This window comes from Lates calcarifer, linkage group LG20 (assembly GCF_001640805.2).
Source record: "Lates calcarifer isolate ASB-BC8 linkage group LG20, TLL_Latcal_v3, whole genome shotgun sequence".
Lineage (NCBI taxonomy): Eukaryota > Metazoa > Chordata > Actinopteri > Centropomidae > Lates > Lates calcarifer.
The window spans coordinates 11,937,981-11,952,601 of record NC_066852.1 but is presented as its reverse complement, the minus strand read 5'-3'; the positions used below and the strand labels follow the sequence as shown (position 1 = coordinate 11,952,601).

General features: G+C 42.5%; 1 protein-coding gene across 3 annotated transcripts; it reads right to left on the bottom strand.

Moving 5' to 3' along the window:
- Nucleotides 1–70: 70 nt before the first annotated feature.
- On the bottom strand, nt 71–14,164 carry taf1 (TAF1 RNA polymerase II, TATA box binding protein (TBP)-associated factor). 3 transcript variants are annotated; one of them, XM_018691922.2, is made up of 41 exons: nt 13,820–14,164; nt 12,776–12,890; nt 12,538–12,661; nt 12,334–12,450; nt 12,002–12,124; nt 11,447–11,685; nt 11,116–11,331; nt 10,788–11,030; nt 10,444–10,705; nt 10,244–10,351; nt 9,973–10,140; nt 9,713–9,840; nt 9,355–9,462; nt 9,026–9,199; nt 8,741–8,914; nt 8,326–8,430; nt 8,027–8,227; nt 7,803–7,944; nt 7,292–7,422; nt 7,116–7,196; nt 6,884–7,033; nt 6,673–6,792; nt 6,287–6,462; nt 5,965–6,197; nt 5,650–5,857; nt 5,139–5,304; nt 4,727–4,938; nt 4,481–4,589; nt 4,295–4,393; nt 4,017–4,194; nt 3,829–3,896; nt 3,604–3,726; nt 3,389–3,481; nt 3,204–3,288; nt 3,008–3,075; nt 2,528–2,644; nt 2,048–2,155; nt 1,734–1,829; nt 1,248–1,470; nt 888–1,059; nt 71–637 (listed from the first exon to the last, which is right to left on the bottom strand). In XM_018691922.2, the coding sequence occupies exons 2-41, from the start codon at nt 12,887–12,889 to the stop codon at nt 415–417; spliced, it is 5,985 nt and encodes a 1,994-aa protein (XP_018547438.1). In that variant the 5' UTR covers nt 12,890; nt 13,820–14,164; the 3' UTR covers nt 71–414. The 3 variants fall into 3 exon arrangements, with proteins under 3 accessions (XP_018547438.1, XP_018547439.1, XP_018547440.1); XM_018691923.2 differs by lacking the exon at nt 2,048–2,155 and having other exon boundaries at nt 5,133–5,304; XM_018691924.2 differs by lacking the exon at nt 2,048–2,155.
- Between the last annotated feature and the right edge of the window lie 457 nt (nt 14,165–14,621).

Sequence of the window (14,621 nt, the reverse complement as noted above, 5' to 3'; positions counted from 1 at the left end):
GAAGAGGGGGAGGAAGAAAAGGTATAGTCTCTAACTGCAACAGGATGTTTATCGGTTTTAAAAACAGCTGTTTGTTAATCTTCAGCATGTTTATTCTATTTTAAAGTTGGCAGTGGGTAGAAACAGAGTTGCTGAGCTTTTTGTGACGTGAACAAGTTGTAACAGTACAAAACAACCTACACACACTTCAATGTTAAGATACATCATTGTGCACAATCTTCATCCAACATATAAAAGGCAAATTGAAATTTTGAATGTGCTGTGCTGCTAAAGCTACAACAGAGCATAAGGAAGCTATAAACAGAAAGCATAATTTACAAAATAAGAGAAATTTACAATATATTTACCAGAGAAATCTCAATTTCTCGATTTTAAAACAATGTTTTCTTGATACTATGTATTAAAAAAAGTTAACTAGTTGTCAGAGTCCATGTCACTGTCTCCCCCAATAGACCTGAACTCTTCACTCTCCTCATCCTCACTGAGTTGGACCTGGGAGAGCACAGCTGGGCCTCTCCTCCGTGCTTCATCCTCTTCATCTTCCTCCTCCTCCTCGCTGATGCCGTATTCTTCTCCGTTTCCCATGCTAGAGGGCTGCATCTGACTCCGGCTCTCTGTCTCCTCGTAGCTGCCGTAACTGATAGAGAGGAGAGGGGAAGTCGGAAAGACGTGTTTAAGACCTGCATCACCACAACCAATGTGATTCAAGTATAGCAATCCATGCGACAACAACATTTTGAGAATCTGATTCAGAAATGAAGCATCCACCAACATATTAACAGTAAGAAAAATCTACTCTGAAAGTTCAAAGATAAAATACAATAAGATAATAAGATACTTGCTTGTAAAACTTTGACAGACTTAAATCTTATTGTTGTCTGTTGTACCTGACATTGCTGTCCTCCATGTGAGGCTCGTCAGGTCCATCCCCATCATATGACATCATGCTCTCGTCCTGCTCCATACCCATGCGTGCCGTCTCTTGAGCTCTCCGTGGAGGTGGAGGTCGCACATCCATCTCTCTGTCAGAGTCGCTGCCACTCTCCGACAGGTGAATGGCTGCAGACGCACAACGTATCAAGGCATATGTCAAACATGGAGGGTGGCACATGGTCTTGTTTACTGTCTAAAAACTACTTTGCTTATATGTCATGCCACTACTCATTGCCATCCATAAGATGTTGTGTTTCTGTATTTAAGCTGTGACCATTTCCTGCTGTAAAAGACCCCCTTCCGGGGGGACTTACAGGAGAAAGGGTTGTCGCCTTCCTCTTCACTGGCGTCATCCTCGCCGTCAGACATGAGCAGGTCCTGGTACAGCACGCTGGCTTGGGCGGGGCGGTTCGATCTCCCGTCCTCGTCGTCTTCCTCCTCCTCTTCGTCCTCGTGGTCGTGCACCCCTCGGCGAGGCGGTAGCAACATCTCCTCTTCGTCATCTTCGTCCTCCAGATCTCCCTCTGCGTCCTCTGCCTGGAGAAACAGGTCAGACAATTGAGATAGAAATAAGAAAACCACGAGCAAGATAATTATGTAGATAAAAGTCAATAAAAGAACAACAGTGTTTGAATTAAATGAATACATTCCTTTAATTTGTTAATAAAGAATTGTGCTAAAACACTCATGTCATTCCTAAATATGTAAATGTACTTGGTGGCAAGTTGGTGCATTTTCATTCATGTGCATCAGTGGTGACCTCAGAAGAAATGCATGATATTTCAATAAATGTATCTTACAGGAGCAGGAGTCTTGGGTTTGCCATCATCTTCCTCCTCAAAGCCTTCAATGTCCACATCTGACTCTTCCTCCCCAGGTCTTCTCATGTGACGTCCCTGAGAAACAGAATCATAAAAATCTGAGCGGCGACAAAAGCCAGAGGCAAAATAACAACTCTCAACTCTCCTTTACTCTTTAATGTTATCTGTAATCCTCTAGTGTAAGAAATTTTACATGAACTACAACAAGGCATGTAAACAAGCCTGGTGCTCTGAGGATAGTCTGAGGAGAGGTGGCGTGTGGTTTCGAGCCTTATTTCTGTCTCTCTCCATACCTGCCCGCCTCTCTTCTCTGGAGCAACCACTAGAGGTCCCTCAGAGAAAAGGCTGCTGGGCTCTCTGGGCAGACTCCCTGAAGCCCCGCTGTCAAACAGATCAGCAGGCTGGCCAACACCACACAGAGCGGTACACACAAAGGGAGAGACAGGACATGACGGCAGGAGCGAGGGAGAAGAACAGGTTGGGAGAAAAGAGGACACTACAGTGAAGAAACTAGATTGTAGAGAGGAAACGTGAAAAGTCTAGAAAGGAGATTTAGTGCAGAGAACGAGTGAAAAAAAACAAAGGCAAGAGGAGCAGTGCGAGGTGTGGCAAGGAGACTACTGTACATACCTATATACCTACATATCACTACCTGATGTGGCATATTATAAACTGCTAGAGGCCTTAAGTCCTTTGTCAGTGTAGCAAGATACCCAGGAAACCACCATTTGCCAAGCTAGTAAATAAAAACAGAGTCCTGGCTGCTTTCCTACCTGTGGTGTGTAAGGCCCAGGAGTCATTGGGTCCAGACTCTCCAGGTCTGCTGCATCCAGAGCAGCTTCTTTAGCAGTTGAGATGTCCTTCTCCAACTGGGTCAAATGCTCATCGTACTGGAATGCAAAAACAGACGATTATTACAACACTGATTAGTGTTTTTCCCTGCCCATAATAACACTACTACTACTACTATACATTTGGCTGTTGTATTTTAATTTCTGTAACAATCCTCTGTGTTGTATAAATTTACACTATATTAATATTGTAGATATATTCTTAAACTATTTTCTCCGATCACAGGTGAAAACAGAGGGGTCCATTCATTCAGCACATTACATAAATTTATTATAAAGGTTTATTTTTTAAAACCCCTTTGCATTGTTCGAAGCATTGCTTTGCAGCTGTTGTGATAATATGTGAAAGACCAGCCAAATGTAATTAACTACACAGTAAACTAAGAACTAGACTCAATATACCTCTGCCAAGGTCTGCTTGCACACATTGACAATCTCCAGGGCTGTCTTGGTGTAAGGACTGTCTGGACCTGTGAAAGACACCAAAACTAATTATGCAGTAACAACATTTTTATATATTTATATTATAGTTATTCACACTGTTCTTTGGAGACACAGACTATAGAAGTCGCGGTAACAGTAATGTTAACACATTTACCATTGTACTTGATGCTGTTGGTGTGAATGAGACTGACATCTGAAAGGAAAGCATCTCGGTTCTGGTATTTGTGTTTGGATATGTTCTGTTGACAAACGGACACAGAGGAAATTTTCTGTTAAATCTTTGTATTGCTGATATTAAAAGTTATTTGTTTGAAGTTTGACACCTTGGTTGATCCTCACCTTACGGATGCTCTCCAGATCCATGGGATTTACAATCACCTTGTAATAATCGGGTACAAACTTTTTGTTGACAGGATGATGGAACGGCCATGACTATAGAGAGGGGAGGGATTGAGAATGAGATGCAGATCATTTCTTTTACTGGATGTATCTGACCTGCATAAAAAACTAAAATGACAGCTATTGTAAGGAAATGTTTAAAAGGTGTGACTCACATCGGGAACCACCATCATTTTCTGGGTCACAATGTTGTCCAGTATGAAGGAGAAGGCCACCTGATCGTCATCATCCAGCAGAGGGTTGATGGCTTTCTCCAGCCGCACCAGCCTGTCCTCCTTCTAGACACATACACACATACACAGACGTTTCAGAGTTAATGTGGAAATAAACAGAAGAACGTGAAGATGTGAAATAAGACAAACATTTACATTCACACTCACCTCTTTCAGTTTAGCATCGCACAGGTCTAGCATGGACTGTGCTACCTGTGTTATCGGATGCTTTGCCCCTGGTAGAGAAAAGACAGAAAGCCATCTTAACGCACTGACAGACTTAAAAAGAACCCACAGTACGAGTTGAGTCACTTTCTGAGCTTAAGAGGTTGCCTAACACGTTCCTATAACTTTACCGTTGTAGGTGGCGCTGTTTTTGACAATAACCTCCACTGCTTCACGGAACTCCTCCCTCGATGGGTACATTCGCTTACGTACATTCTCCCTCAGCGTCTGCAGGTCCATCGGCCGAGTGATGATCTTATAGTAGTCCTTAACAACCTTGGCGTTGACTGGTGTGTGGAATGGGTATGTCTGCGTAAAAGAGGTCAAAGTAGTGCCGATAAGACTGTGGAGGCACAAGGGAAGTGTATGGAAAGAATAAAATGCTGGGGTGATTGAATGTGCTCCTTACATTGGGATGATCCCGCATGTCATTGATGATGCTCTCTAGCACAGAGGACAAGGTCACCATGGGGTCAGTGCGTCTGCGGTGGATGGCCTTGTGTGGTTTCTGTGAACAGAAACAGTGTAAAAGATCAGCTAAAGGGACTTGGAGTTCAGAAAGCGTTAAATCAAGCCATGCAGTGCTATTGCTTACGTTGAGATAGTCACAGTGCACAGCGCTGCCTACGCGTCTCTTCTTCTTTGGTGGGAGCTGCTGCTTGGGGAACTTCAGCACTAAGGACTTCCTGCGCACCTCATCAGCACTGTAGAAGAAGAAAATGGTTACAAACTACAAGGGGCTTTCCCTCAGATACTGCATGTGATAGATTCTTGCTGTCCATGGACCCAAGTTTAGAAAACACTGCACAAGACAACAGAAAGAACAAGAACAATCCACTACCTCTCAATGAGCTGTTTGCCCAGTACGATCTTGGTACCCTCCACCTTGATCAGTTCTTCGTTGTCGTTGTGGATGACCGTCTTTTCCAGCTCCTCCTCCTGCTCCTCCGTCATGGCAACTGGGTTAGAAGGTGGGGCGTTGGTCTGATAGTACAGTGGGCAGAACTTGTTTGTCCTCATGTGCCCTATGGCTCCACATGCGCCGCACTTTAGCTAGGGAAAAGAGGCAAACATTAAGGAACACGACAAATACTTGTACTATGTGATGGTAATACTGAAAGAACAATACTACATATTGAGATAATATCTAAACCAAAAGAAAGCAAAATGGCCTAAGGTTTGCATTTGGCTGGTGAGGAAAAAGTGAAAGAAGTGAGAGAAGTATAGTACTGAATTGGCAAGCTTACTTTTACCTTGAGGTCTGGTCTCTCTTTGACCTTCTTGGCCTTCTTCTCTGGGGGTCCCTTGATCTTGTCCTTCTCTTGGTTTCTCTTCAGTCTCCTCAACTGCTCCTGAATACGTCTGCGCTCCTTCCTCATCTCCTCTCTGTGCTGCTCATCGAAGAGGGCAAACTTTCGTCTGCAGGCACAAATATGACCCATATGTGATGATGGCATTGACCTAATCAAGTGGTATTTCTACAATACAAGACTTCTGGCTTTCTCCCTAATGAGCTCCATTAATCTGCTCTAGAGAATCCAGTGTTATACTGACCTGCTATATCCTATTAATTAGACATGGCTGGACCAGACTTGGTTGGTACAAAATACTTTAACTGACACCATCTTAGCACCAAGCAACAAGATCTTAGCTTGACTTGGCACGTAAAGTATGAAATGAAAAAGTGTATGAAAAAGTCTATTGGGCTACTCCCTAGGATCAAATACTACTGTAAAGAGTTTAAGTTTAATTGGAAAGACTTACATGAATTCATCATCCTTGGTGGTTCTGATCCTGGTGTAGGCGTCAATGACTGCAGCCTTGCGTACTGTCTCACACCGGACATACTCTTTACCGTCCTCATCCCTGAAGGTGCGATAGATCTTGAGTCTCCGTCCTGTGGCTGAGGAGTTTAGGCTTGTGACGGAGGATGTGTCGTCATCCTTGTGTGAGCTAGTGGACAAGGAACTGGCTATAGAGCCAAAGGGAATAAAGTTTATGGTGAGAGACTTAATTTTTTAACTTTACGGAGCTAACAGATGTCTTTAGTGTGTAATGAGAAATTATTATGAGCAGTACATAAGCCTTTGCGCCGCTCCTTGCGTCCCTTGTTGTCACGGTCACTCTCCTCGCCCATCAGCATCCTCTGCAGCTCCTTCCTCTCCTGCTCCTCCCTCTCACGGGAAAGCTGGGAGCTGGTCTTCTTGTTCTGCAGCATGTTCTCAATGTTCTTGCCCATCTCCTCAAAGTCACTGTCCTCTGCTGAGCTGCTGTCTGTGTCTGTGGAGAGCACCTCTGTCGATTCTAACACCCTGTAGTGGAGATGCAACAAGGAAAATGACTCCCAAGTGTGCTCTGACATTATTTTAATAATATATACAGCCTTAAATAAGAGTCTCACTTGTTCTGCAGGTCAAAGATCCTCTGGCACTCTTCCTTGTAGCGCTCCTGGTGTTCAGCAACAGAGAAACGAGAGCCTCTGGCGAACTTGCTCATGGGGCCCTCGCCCGAACGTGCCTGCTCGGTGGACATGGTCCTCACCACGTCAATCACCTCCCAGCGAGAGAGTTTCTTGATCTAACACACATACAAACACACAATCACTCAAACAAGCCTGAAAGATGAGTTGAAAAAAGTCACGTGCTATTCTTACATTTGTCAACTTAAATAAATCTCTAAAAACATATCAAAGGGAGAATGGACACCAAACTCTTTTTATGGGACAGTCTCTTTCATTAGACCTTTCTACATCAATTTCATGTGTCTGCATATCTGCCATGTTCTCACTTCTTCCTCTGGAACACCAAACTTGCGCAGCAGCTGCTTGGCATTCTTCAGTGAGAGTCTCCTCAGGTCAGCATCTGTCCCTGTCACTGTCTTCTTGACAGGCTGTGGCTCTTTGTCATCCTGAAAAATCACAGAGGATCAAAGTTTTCACCCTCTATACATACATAAAGCAGAACACAGAGTGGTAGAGTTTTGATATATAGAGCCATACCTTCTGTTGAGTGGGCTTGTTGGGCACTTTGACGTAGGAGAATCCCTCTCCACAGCCTGTAGGATCAGCCACACCTGTAACCTCCAACAGGCATTTCCCCTTCATGGCAGAAATGAAGGCTCTTGTTGTGTTCCAAGGAGCTGTCCGCACCTAGGATGTGTGAGACAGGATCAGCGTGGTGTCGGAAAGTCTGAAAAGCATTTGTTATCTCAAGTCACACTTGGATCAATACCTCATCATCAATCTTCATTTGAAAGTCCTCTTCGTTCTCCTCCTCTGGAGCAAAGAAGGATTTCTCACCATATCCAGCATCCTGAAGAAGCAAAATAACTTATGGTGAAGCCTCGGACACAAAACGTAATTGTGTTAACCATCGAAATCAAGTTATCTGGAGGCAAACATGGTTACCTTGAGTCTCTGCTCTGCCACCAACATGCTATAGTAAGCACAACACTGCTCTGGAGACACCATGGCTCTGATCTCTTCTTCTGTTGGTAATCTGAAGTCAGGCTTCAGCACCCACCAGTTAGAGTCCATCCCTGGCATGAGGATAAGGGAATTTTCTTTTAATCTCATCTCTTGATCACAGAATGCAGTAGAATAAGCAAAAACAATTCTTGTTCTTATTTCCAGTATAGTAATTGTTCCCTGTGACCTCATACTGTCCTTAGACTACATCTTACCTCTAGGATAAAATCCATAGTAGGCGTAAAAAGCTCTTTCCCTGTCCAGATTCCTGTCTGGCAATTCAAGGCATAAAAACTGCTGAGCTCATGCAGCTTCAAACAGCACAGTATCTCTTTATAACCTCAACTTTCCCTGATACAAAACAACTGAGTTAGGTTAGTCCAACAAGTCATGATGATCACTGAGTAGTGAACACACAGGGTGCAGAATTATTGAATGACAAAAGGTCTACCTGTACGTTTGAAGTCAGCACAGAGCTTTAGTCGTTTCCTGATGCTGCTCTCTGAGTGTGAGGGAAAGGCTTTCTTTATATCCTCCATGCGGATTCTCCGGGGCCGATCCTTGCTCTTCCAGAACAGGCGGTAAATGAACACCTACAGAATACAGACGTGACAGCTCAGCATTTGCATCAACAAAAACTCAGGTTTCTGGGAGGGGTTGGTACATTAAAAATACCTGGAGAAAGTCTCTGATGTGGGTATTGGCTCGTTTGGAGTTGGGCCCCGGAACCTCAAACAAGGGGCACTCCTGACCGACCACAAAAATGTCCACAATCTCTCTGATGTAGTAGCCGTGTCGTGTTCGTAGAACCAGAAAATCAGTCTCTGGCATCTTGTGCAGGTAGATTGGAGCACGGAAAAGGTTGTTTTCAAACGCCTACAAGAAAGGAAAAAAGTTCACAGTTTTCCATGATAACAGATCAGTGATGCTCTACCTGATCTTAATACTGAATCTGTGCCTGTGACGGTGCTGACCTGCAGCAGCTGTCCAGGATGCAGAGAACCGAGGAAAGGGGATGTGTGGCAGTACACAGTTTCTCCATATTTACAGTCGGGTGCTCCAGGATCTTTTCCAGGTTTCTGAAGAATACAGTAATGCCATGATATAGTTTAACAACTCTTTACAGCAAAACAAGTCACAAGTAGAACATTTTGAATCTTCAAGTTTCATTAAATTGTATGTGATGATCTGAAATTAACACCAGAATTAAATATGAATAAAATAAATGTGACAATCACACCTATTTTTAAACAAGTCTGGATTTCTTGGTAAACAAAACCAATATATTTGGCTCAGGGTTCCAGGTTTTTGAGTTGCTATTTGTGGCATTTTATGATTTTTAAAGATCTATGCAATGTCATGAGAGTCTAAAACAAAGACTAGACTTACTCTTTTGTAGTAGTTTTTGATCTTAGTGGCCATGCCGACTTGCATAATGAGAGGGGCGTATTCTTCACTGTACTCTGACAGGATCAGATCTCCATCTTTGCCTGTCAAGTCCTGTGGTGTTCGCATGAAGAACATGTCTCCTCCTCCTGATGCCTGCCGCTCCTGCTCTCTCATCTATACAAAAATTTTTTAACCATACTGACGTTAATACAAAAACGGAGGAAAAAGAGGTTCTGTATATTTTAATGTATGATGTAATAATGCTTGTTTTGAGCAAGGCTCCACCTTGGCCTTCTTCTTAATGTGTTTGAGCAGTGGCTGGACAGCGTGGGGGCCCGGCTGAGCCAGTGCTCCGAATGAGTACTTCTTCAGTGCTGGTCGATGGAACTGGCGTAACTTCATGGGCCCCATGTGAGTGGGGAAGAAGGGTTGCCTCAGCTCCAGTGCTGGGATGGAGTGCTGTTTAAGACACAAAAGTTAATCAATTACAAGACACTCTACACCTCAACTGGTTTCATGTTCACAGATTAAGGCTCTGTGTCTACTCTGTAACATTTATACAAACATTTGTCAGAACTCCATCACAATGTTTATTTTCATGGGCCACTGCTTACCTGAATGATGTTTCCACCGAAAGTCCCCCTCAGGCCCTGTTGTTTGGGATAGTAGAACTCATCATTGGAAAGGTTCCAGGGGTCCTTCACTTCAGGCTGGGACATGTTCTGAGTTGAGAGGAAGGATATTTCCAACTGAATGTAATGTCATTCAAAACATCTCTGTTTAACTGATATGTTTAACTACCATTCATCTACCATACAACTCATTATGTCACCTTGATCTTCCTTATTAGAGAAATACTGTACCATTTCCTGTTTCAAATGACTAACATCTCGATTGAATAAGGACAGTTTTTTATCTGCCATTTCTCATAATGAACCATGTTCCTTCCCCTGCCCTGATGAGACGGCATACCTGCTGTGGCTCATCTTTTATCACCCCAGTCTTCCCCAGCAGGATGCGGCTCTTTTTGATTGCAGTTTCCTTCTTATTTTCTTTTGATGGGGAGTGGGATGTTGTTTCCTCCTTTTCATCAGGAATCTCTGCAAGAGACAGTTGGGTCAAAATAAGCAGACTAAAAATAAGCTGAGGGTAACACGCTGTAAGATGGTAATCTTAAATAAAGCAGAACACAGGTGAACATAAAGCCTAATGAGATGATTTTTTGAATATACCGAGAATGATATTCTCATCATTGGGATCCAGTGTAAGAACAGGTGGTATGAGTAAGTGATCCATCTCCTGGTCGTCCCAGATAATGTTGTCTTCCCAGCGTCCGTACACCAACTCCTCATTGTCAATGGGAAAAATGGAGAACCAGGGACAGTCTTCTTCCTGAGAGGCTGTGAAGGAACAAAAACAAATGAACACAGAAAATTAGAAGCTAGCTTGAGATTAAAAGGTCTGGTCAATATATAATTTGTATTGTGACCCAAAAATAAACACCTTGATTATCATGGCTGTTTTTTTCCCGCTTGGAGCCAGAGATTGAAGAAGCCTTGGGCATGGGTGGAGGCGTAGGTGGCACCAACTGCGAATTACTTCTTGTCAGACCTGTGAGATACAACAAAAATATTATCACCATAAATTATCAGTGTACACTAGCTATTTTAGAATTATTTGTGTATTTTTTCCTAGCATCTTACCCTGCTGAGCATTATAAGCATTGGCATTACGGGTCATGCTAGAGGGCAGCCATCCTGCCAGGCTGGCTCGCTGAGTCTTTGTGCCCTTGTGTTTTACATCCTCTCCATTCCAGATAATATCATCCTCCCATTGCAGCTGAGTGACCATTAGGAAGAGCTCATTCTCAAGGGCTGCTCTGTCTTTATCTCTATCTTCAGAATCATCATTATCAGTTTCATCATTGTTGTTATGTTCGATGTCGTCGTCGTCCTGCCTCTGAAACTGGAGATAGATTATACATAATATCAGTAACAATCAGTATAACTTCACTGTGGCATTGCTGCAGATGTCCATGTCTATGTACCTCTTGAGCAGTCTCTGTTATTTCTTTAGGTGCATCCTGCTCCTGAGGCTCACTGGACTGATTCTCTTTTAGCTTGAACCCGTAGTTGAAATTGCTTCCGTCCTCAGGTATGCCTAGCATGTCATACCAGAGCTGAGCTGGACCATATCTCCATTCTGCCACTTTAGGTCGAGTCTCTGTTTCCTTGTCCCCATCACCACACGTCTGTGAGAACTTCGATTCCACTGGAGCCATCATGGTTATCTAGATAACACAGTTATATAGTGTCAGACTATTATCAGGTGACATTATGAGAGCCTGCTGTATCCTGTCTCACATGAAGATTTACCTCATCATCAGAGAGACACTGCTCTGGGGGTGGAGGTGCTGCATACTCATAAATCCATCCAGACTTCTTCTCCTGATTTTGCTCTGCAGACTCTCCCTCTGGAGGAGGGGTCCCAGGCTGAGGGTCCCGGTGCTTCCGCTTCTTCTTCCTGCGGGCACTCCTCCAAACTGATGGCATGCTCTTTCCAGGCCCAAACAGCCTTAAGAACCTAAGTACCTAGTAGTACAGTCAAGACAGGGTGTCAGTGTATGCCTTGATTTTAAAATGATGATGATAAAATAAACCTCAAGTATGCCTAATGATTAAGTTCAGATCAGTGAAGAGGCTTTACCTTTCCTGGTCTAAACTCTGGGAAGAGCTCTGTGACACTTGGCAGTGCTTTGGCAGCATCCTTCTGCATGATGCCAGCAAGAGGGAGGTTGAGCCTGTCTGGGGATCTACCAGCCCCGGAGCCCTGAGGACGGTCAGTTTCTGACTCAGAGTCTGAGGAGCTGCTGAAGTCAACCTTATCACCCGTGGAGGATGGCGCAATAATGGAGGGAAGGATGATGCCATCACCCTCTTCTCCAACTAAAACGAATGATAGTAACAGATCACAGCAGTAGCAGAGACAATCAAACTTCATCATCAGATATTTGTGATCTAAAGTACTAAAACCTAGCCTGAATTGCTATTACACTGACTTCATAATCAAGTGTCTTATCTGTTCTTTAGAGCCAATCTAAACTGACAGTAACAGTAACATGGACCCTCATACTCTTAGTAAATCCACTTCCTTACAGACTGCACAGTTCCAGCTCTGTAAACAGCTCAAATCTCTGTGGAAGAGGGTAAGCTGAACACAACCTCCTCCCCAGGGACTAATTATGAGTTAAAATGTCCTTACCACTTGTGCTCTGAGAGGAGGGTTCGTCTTTCTTAGCAGATGTAGGAAGACTTGGTGGCGGTGGAGGAGGCATAAGCTTAGAATCAATATCCTCACAGTCGGCATCATAGTCATCCTCGTCATCTAGGATTAAGGAATATTGAAAGGTTCAAATTTATACATAAATAAAAGAGTAAACAGAAAGTAAAAAAGAGTGTGACATTTGTAAAATCTATACATTTTTGAATTTTAATTTTTAATACAAAATGTATACTTCTTCAAAGGAAAAAAATTTAGTTTAAACAAGAAAAAACTGAAATAAATTTGATTCTTGGGAGCTATAAGGGGATCACCTGTTTTCCTGCTGGGCTGCAAAGACCCCATGGCCTGACGGTACTTCTTTGTCTCATCCTCAGCAACCTCACTGATGTCAGAATAATCCACTGCATCTTCAGTGCTTTTCACCCAACCTGGATGAGGCAAAATATCAAAAGTGTCACCCCATTATGTTCCTGGCTACGTTAATGCAAAACTCCTTCATATATATTCACCCTCACCCTCTGCATCCACACTACCAGAGTCTCTGTTTTCTTCTTGATCATCATCCTCATTAGCAGTAATCTCTGTGATGAGGGAGCCTAGACCCAGAGTACCCAGACCAGCCAGATGCTTTTTGGACTCCTGGTGTAAGGATAAAAACACAGCAGAACATTACATCAAAAATTATAATCTTAGTTTAAATGCTACACAAAATAAACACTTCTTAAAAATGTTGCAGTAGAAAAGTACACCTACATTGTCCAAAACGCTGTCATCCTCTAGCTGTCCATCTTCATTGATGTTTCCAAAGAGGAAGCCAGTTATAGAGAAAGGGCGATCCTGATCCTCATCACTGTCTGAGTCTGACATCCTGAAAAGTCATGAGACATGACATTGACAGTATAGGCATTTGGTTCATCTCCTTAACCTGAGTGACTTGCAACATTAGTGAGACATCACTGTAATCCCTGAATGATCAGGCACAAGTGATGCATCGATACTGAATTTCATCACAGACAACAAGTTACTCCTGTCTATGCATCAAATGACTTGGCAAAATTAAGGTTTAAATCTATGTTCAGAAAACTTAAGATTGCAATATTATATGCAAGTTGTCTTCTGCATATTGTACAAAACAACTTTAGATTTTGGCATGTACAGTCCAGACTTTATCTGTTCTGTGCATATTCAACCTGAAATAAAATAATGGATACTACATTTATTCAAGTTTTTTTACTTACTGTCTGAACTGCATGAGTATGTATTTAGAAAATCATGTATGACTTCCACCACTGAAATTGGTGTGCTGTGATGTTGTACCTAGAAATGCCCAGTTATTTCTCTTTTTGAAGAGGTGTAAAATAATGTAATAATAATATTCTTGATTTAAAGCGGGTGTTTTTCACTCACTCTGTTCGTCACTACAGTCACTGGATGGGGGATCAAACACCTATACAGGCCATCGAAATATCACCCCCTACCTCTTCCCAAATTTGCTGCTTACTCGCAAATGTCATCGTAACTAAAACTGTAATGTATTGCATGTTAGTTGTATGTTCAGCAACTAAGTTTTCTTCTTTCTTCTCAATTAAAGGACTGCTGAGATAATAAACTTGTTCACTGCAAATTTTGACCTGAGGATTTCTAACAGATAACCCTGATAACGTTAACATTAGCTGTGCTGCAATGAAATGCTACTTACATTCGCCAAAGTTAGCTAGCTCACAGGCTAGCGTTGTATGATAAAAAAAAACAAAAAAACAAACAAACAGAAAATGCATAAGTGCAACATACACTCACCTCGTGTGACTTCTCTTCAGAGTTAGTAAGCTTTGGTTTTATCCAGCTTTATACATCTACTGAATGCTAAGTACATGTAGCTAAGCTGCTACAGTTCAGTCTGGTAAAGTAAGTTAGCTCAATGTTAGCTACAACAATTAACTTGTAATACGTTAACTAAACTCTATTTTGTAAACATATTTCCCCCTGTCCCTCCGTCACCTTTATGACTCCAAAAGGAAAAAACACAAATGTATTTAATGCACCCGAACACACCCGGGTTCAGCATAAACTTTGTTTTTATTTGTGAGAGTCACACACACCACAGCGGGCTGCAGAGTCGATAGCTAGCTAGTGGAAAATCTCAGTGACCCGGATGGAAAAAATGCCGCGTTCAGGTACTCTCTGTAACGTTGTAAATTTGCCATAAAGAAGAAAGTATCCCTGGCGAAATATTCATATTCGAAAAATTCAGATATATTCTAAACATTATTATTTAGCAGTACGCAAGTATACACCGAGCGCCTCTTTCGAATGGAATATACAATTATGAATATACAATTATGCTGCAATTAATTTTAACGAATTTTTCCCCATATCTCATCATTTGTAGAACACTTTTCAAAACTCAATACGTTTCACAAAGGACAGCAAATATAACCAATATTATATCATAAAAGCTGAAACCAGATCAGGGATGTCACATTAAAGGCATGAAAGTGGATTTTAAGTTGCATTTACCCCACTGTCTTTGTCACTGTTTGACATTACGTTTCTTATGCTGGACCTTCCCCACTTCCTTTGCGTGAGTCAGGGCCGTAGA

Bases quoted from the DNA above. Each gene is read 5' to 3' on its own strand.
- taf1 (XM_018691922.2), bottom strand. From the start codon at position 12,889: ATGTCAGACTCAGACAGTGATGAGGATCAGGATCGCCCTTTCTCTATA. The intron at 10,141-10,243 runs GTGTTTATTTTT...GTTCCTTCACAG, and splicing joins AAACAGCCATGATAATCAAG to CCTCTCAGGAAGAAGACTGT. The intron at 8,228-8,325 runs GTCAGCACCGTC...CCTTTCTTGTAG, and splicing joins ATCCTGGACAGCTGCTGCAG to GCGTTTGAAAACAACCTTTT.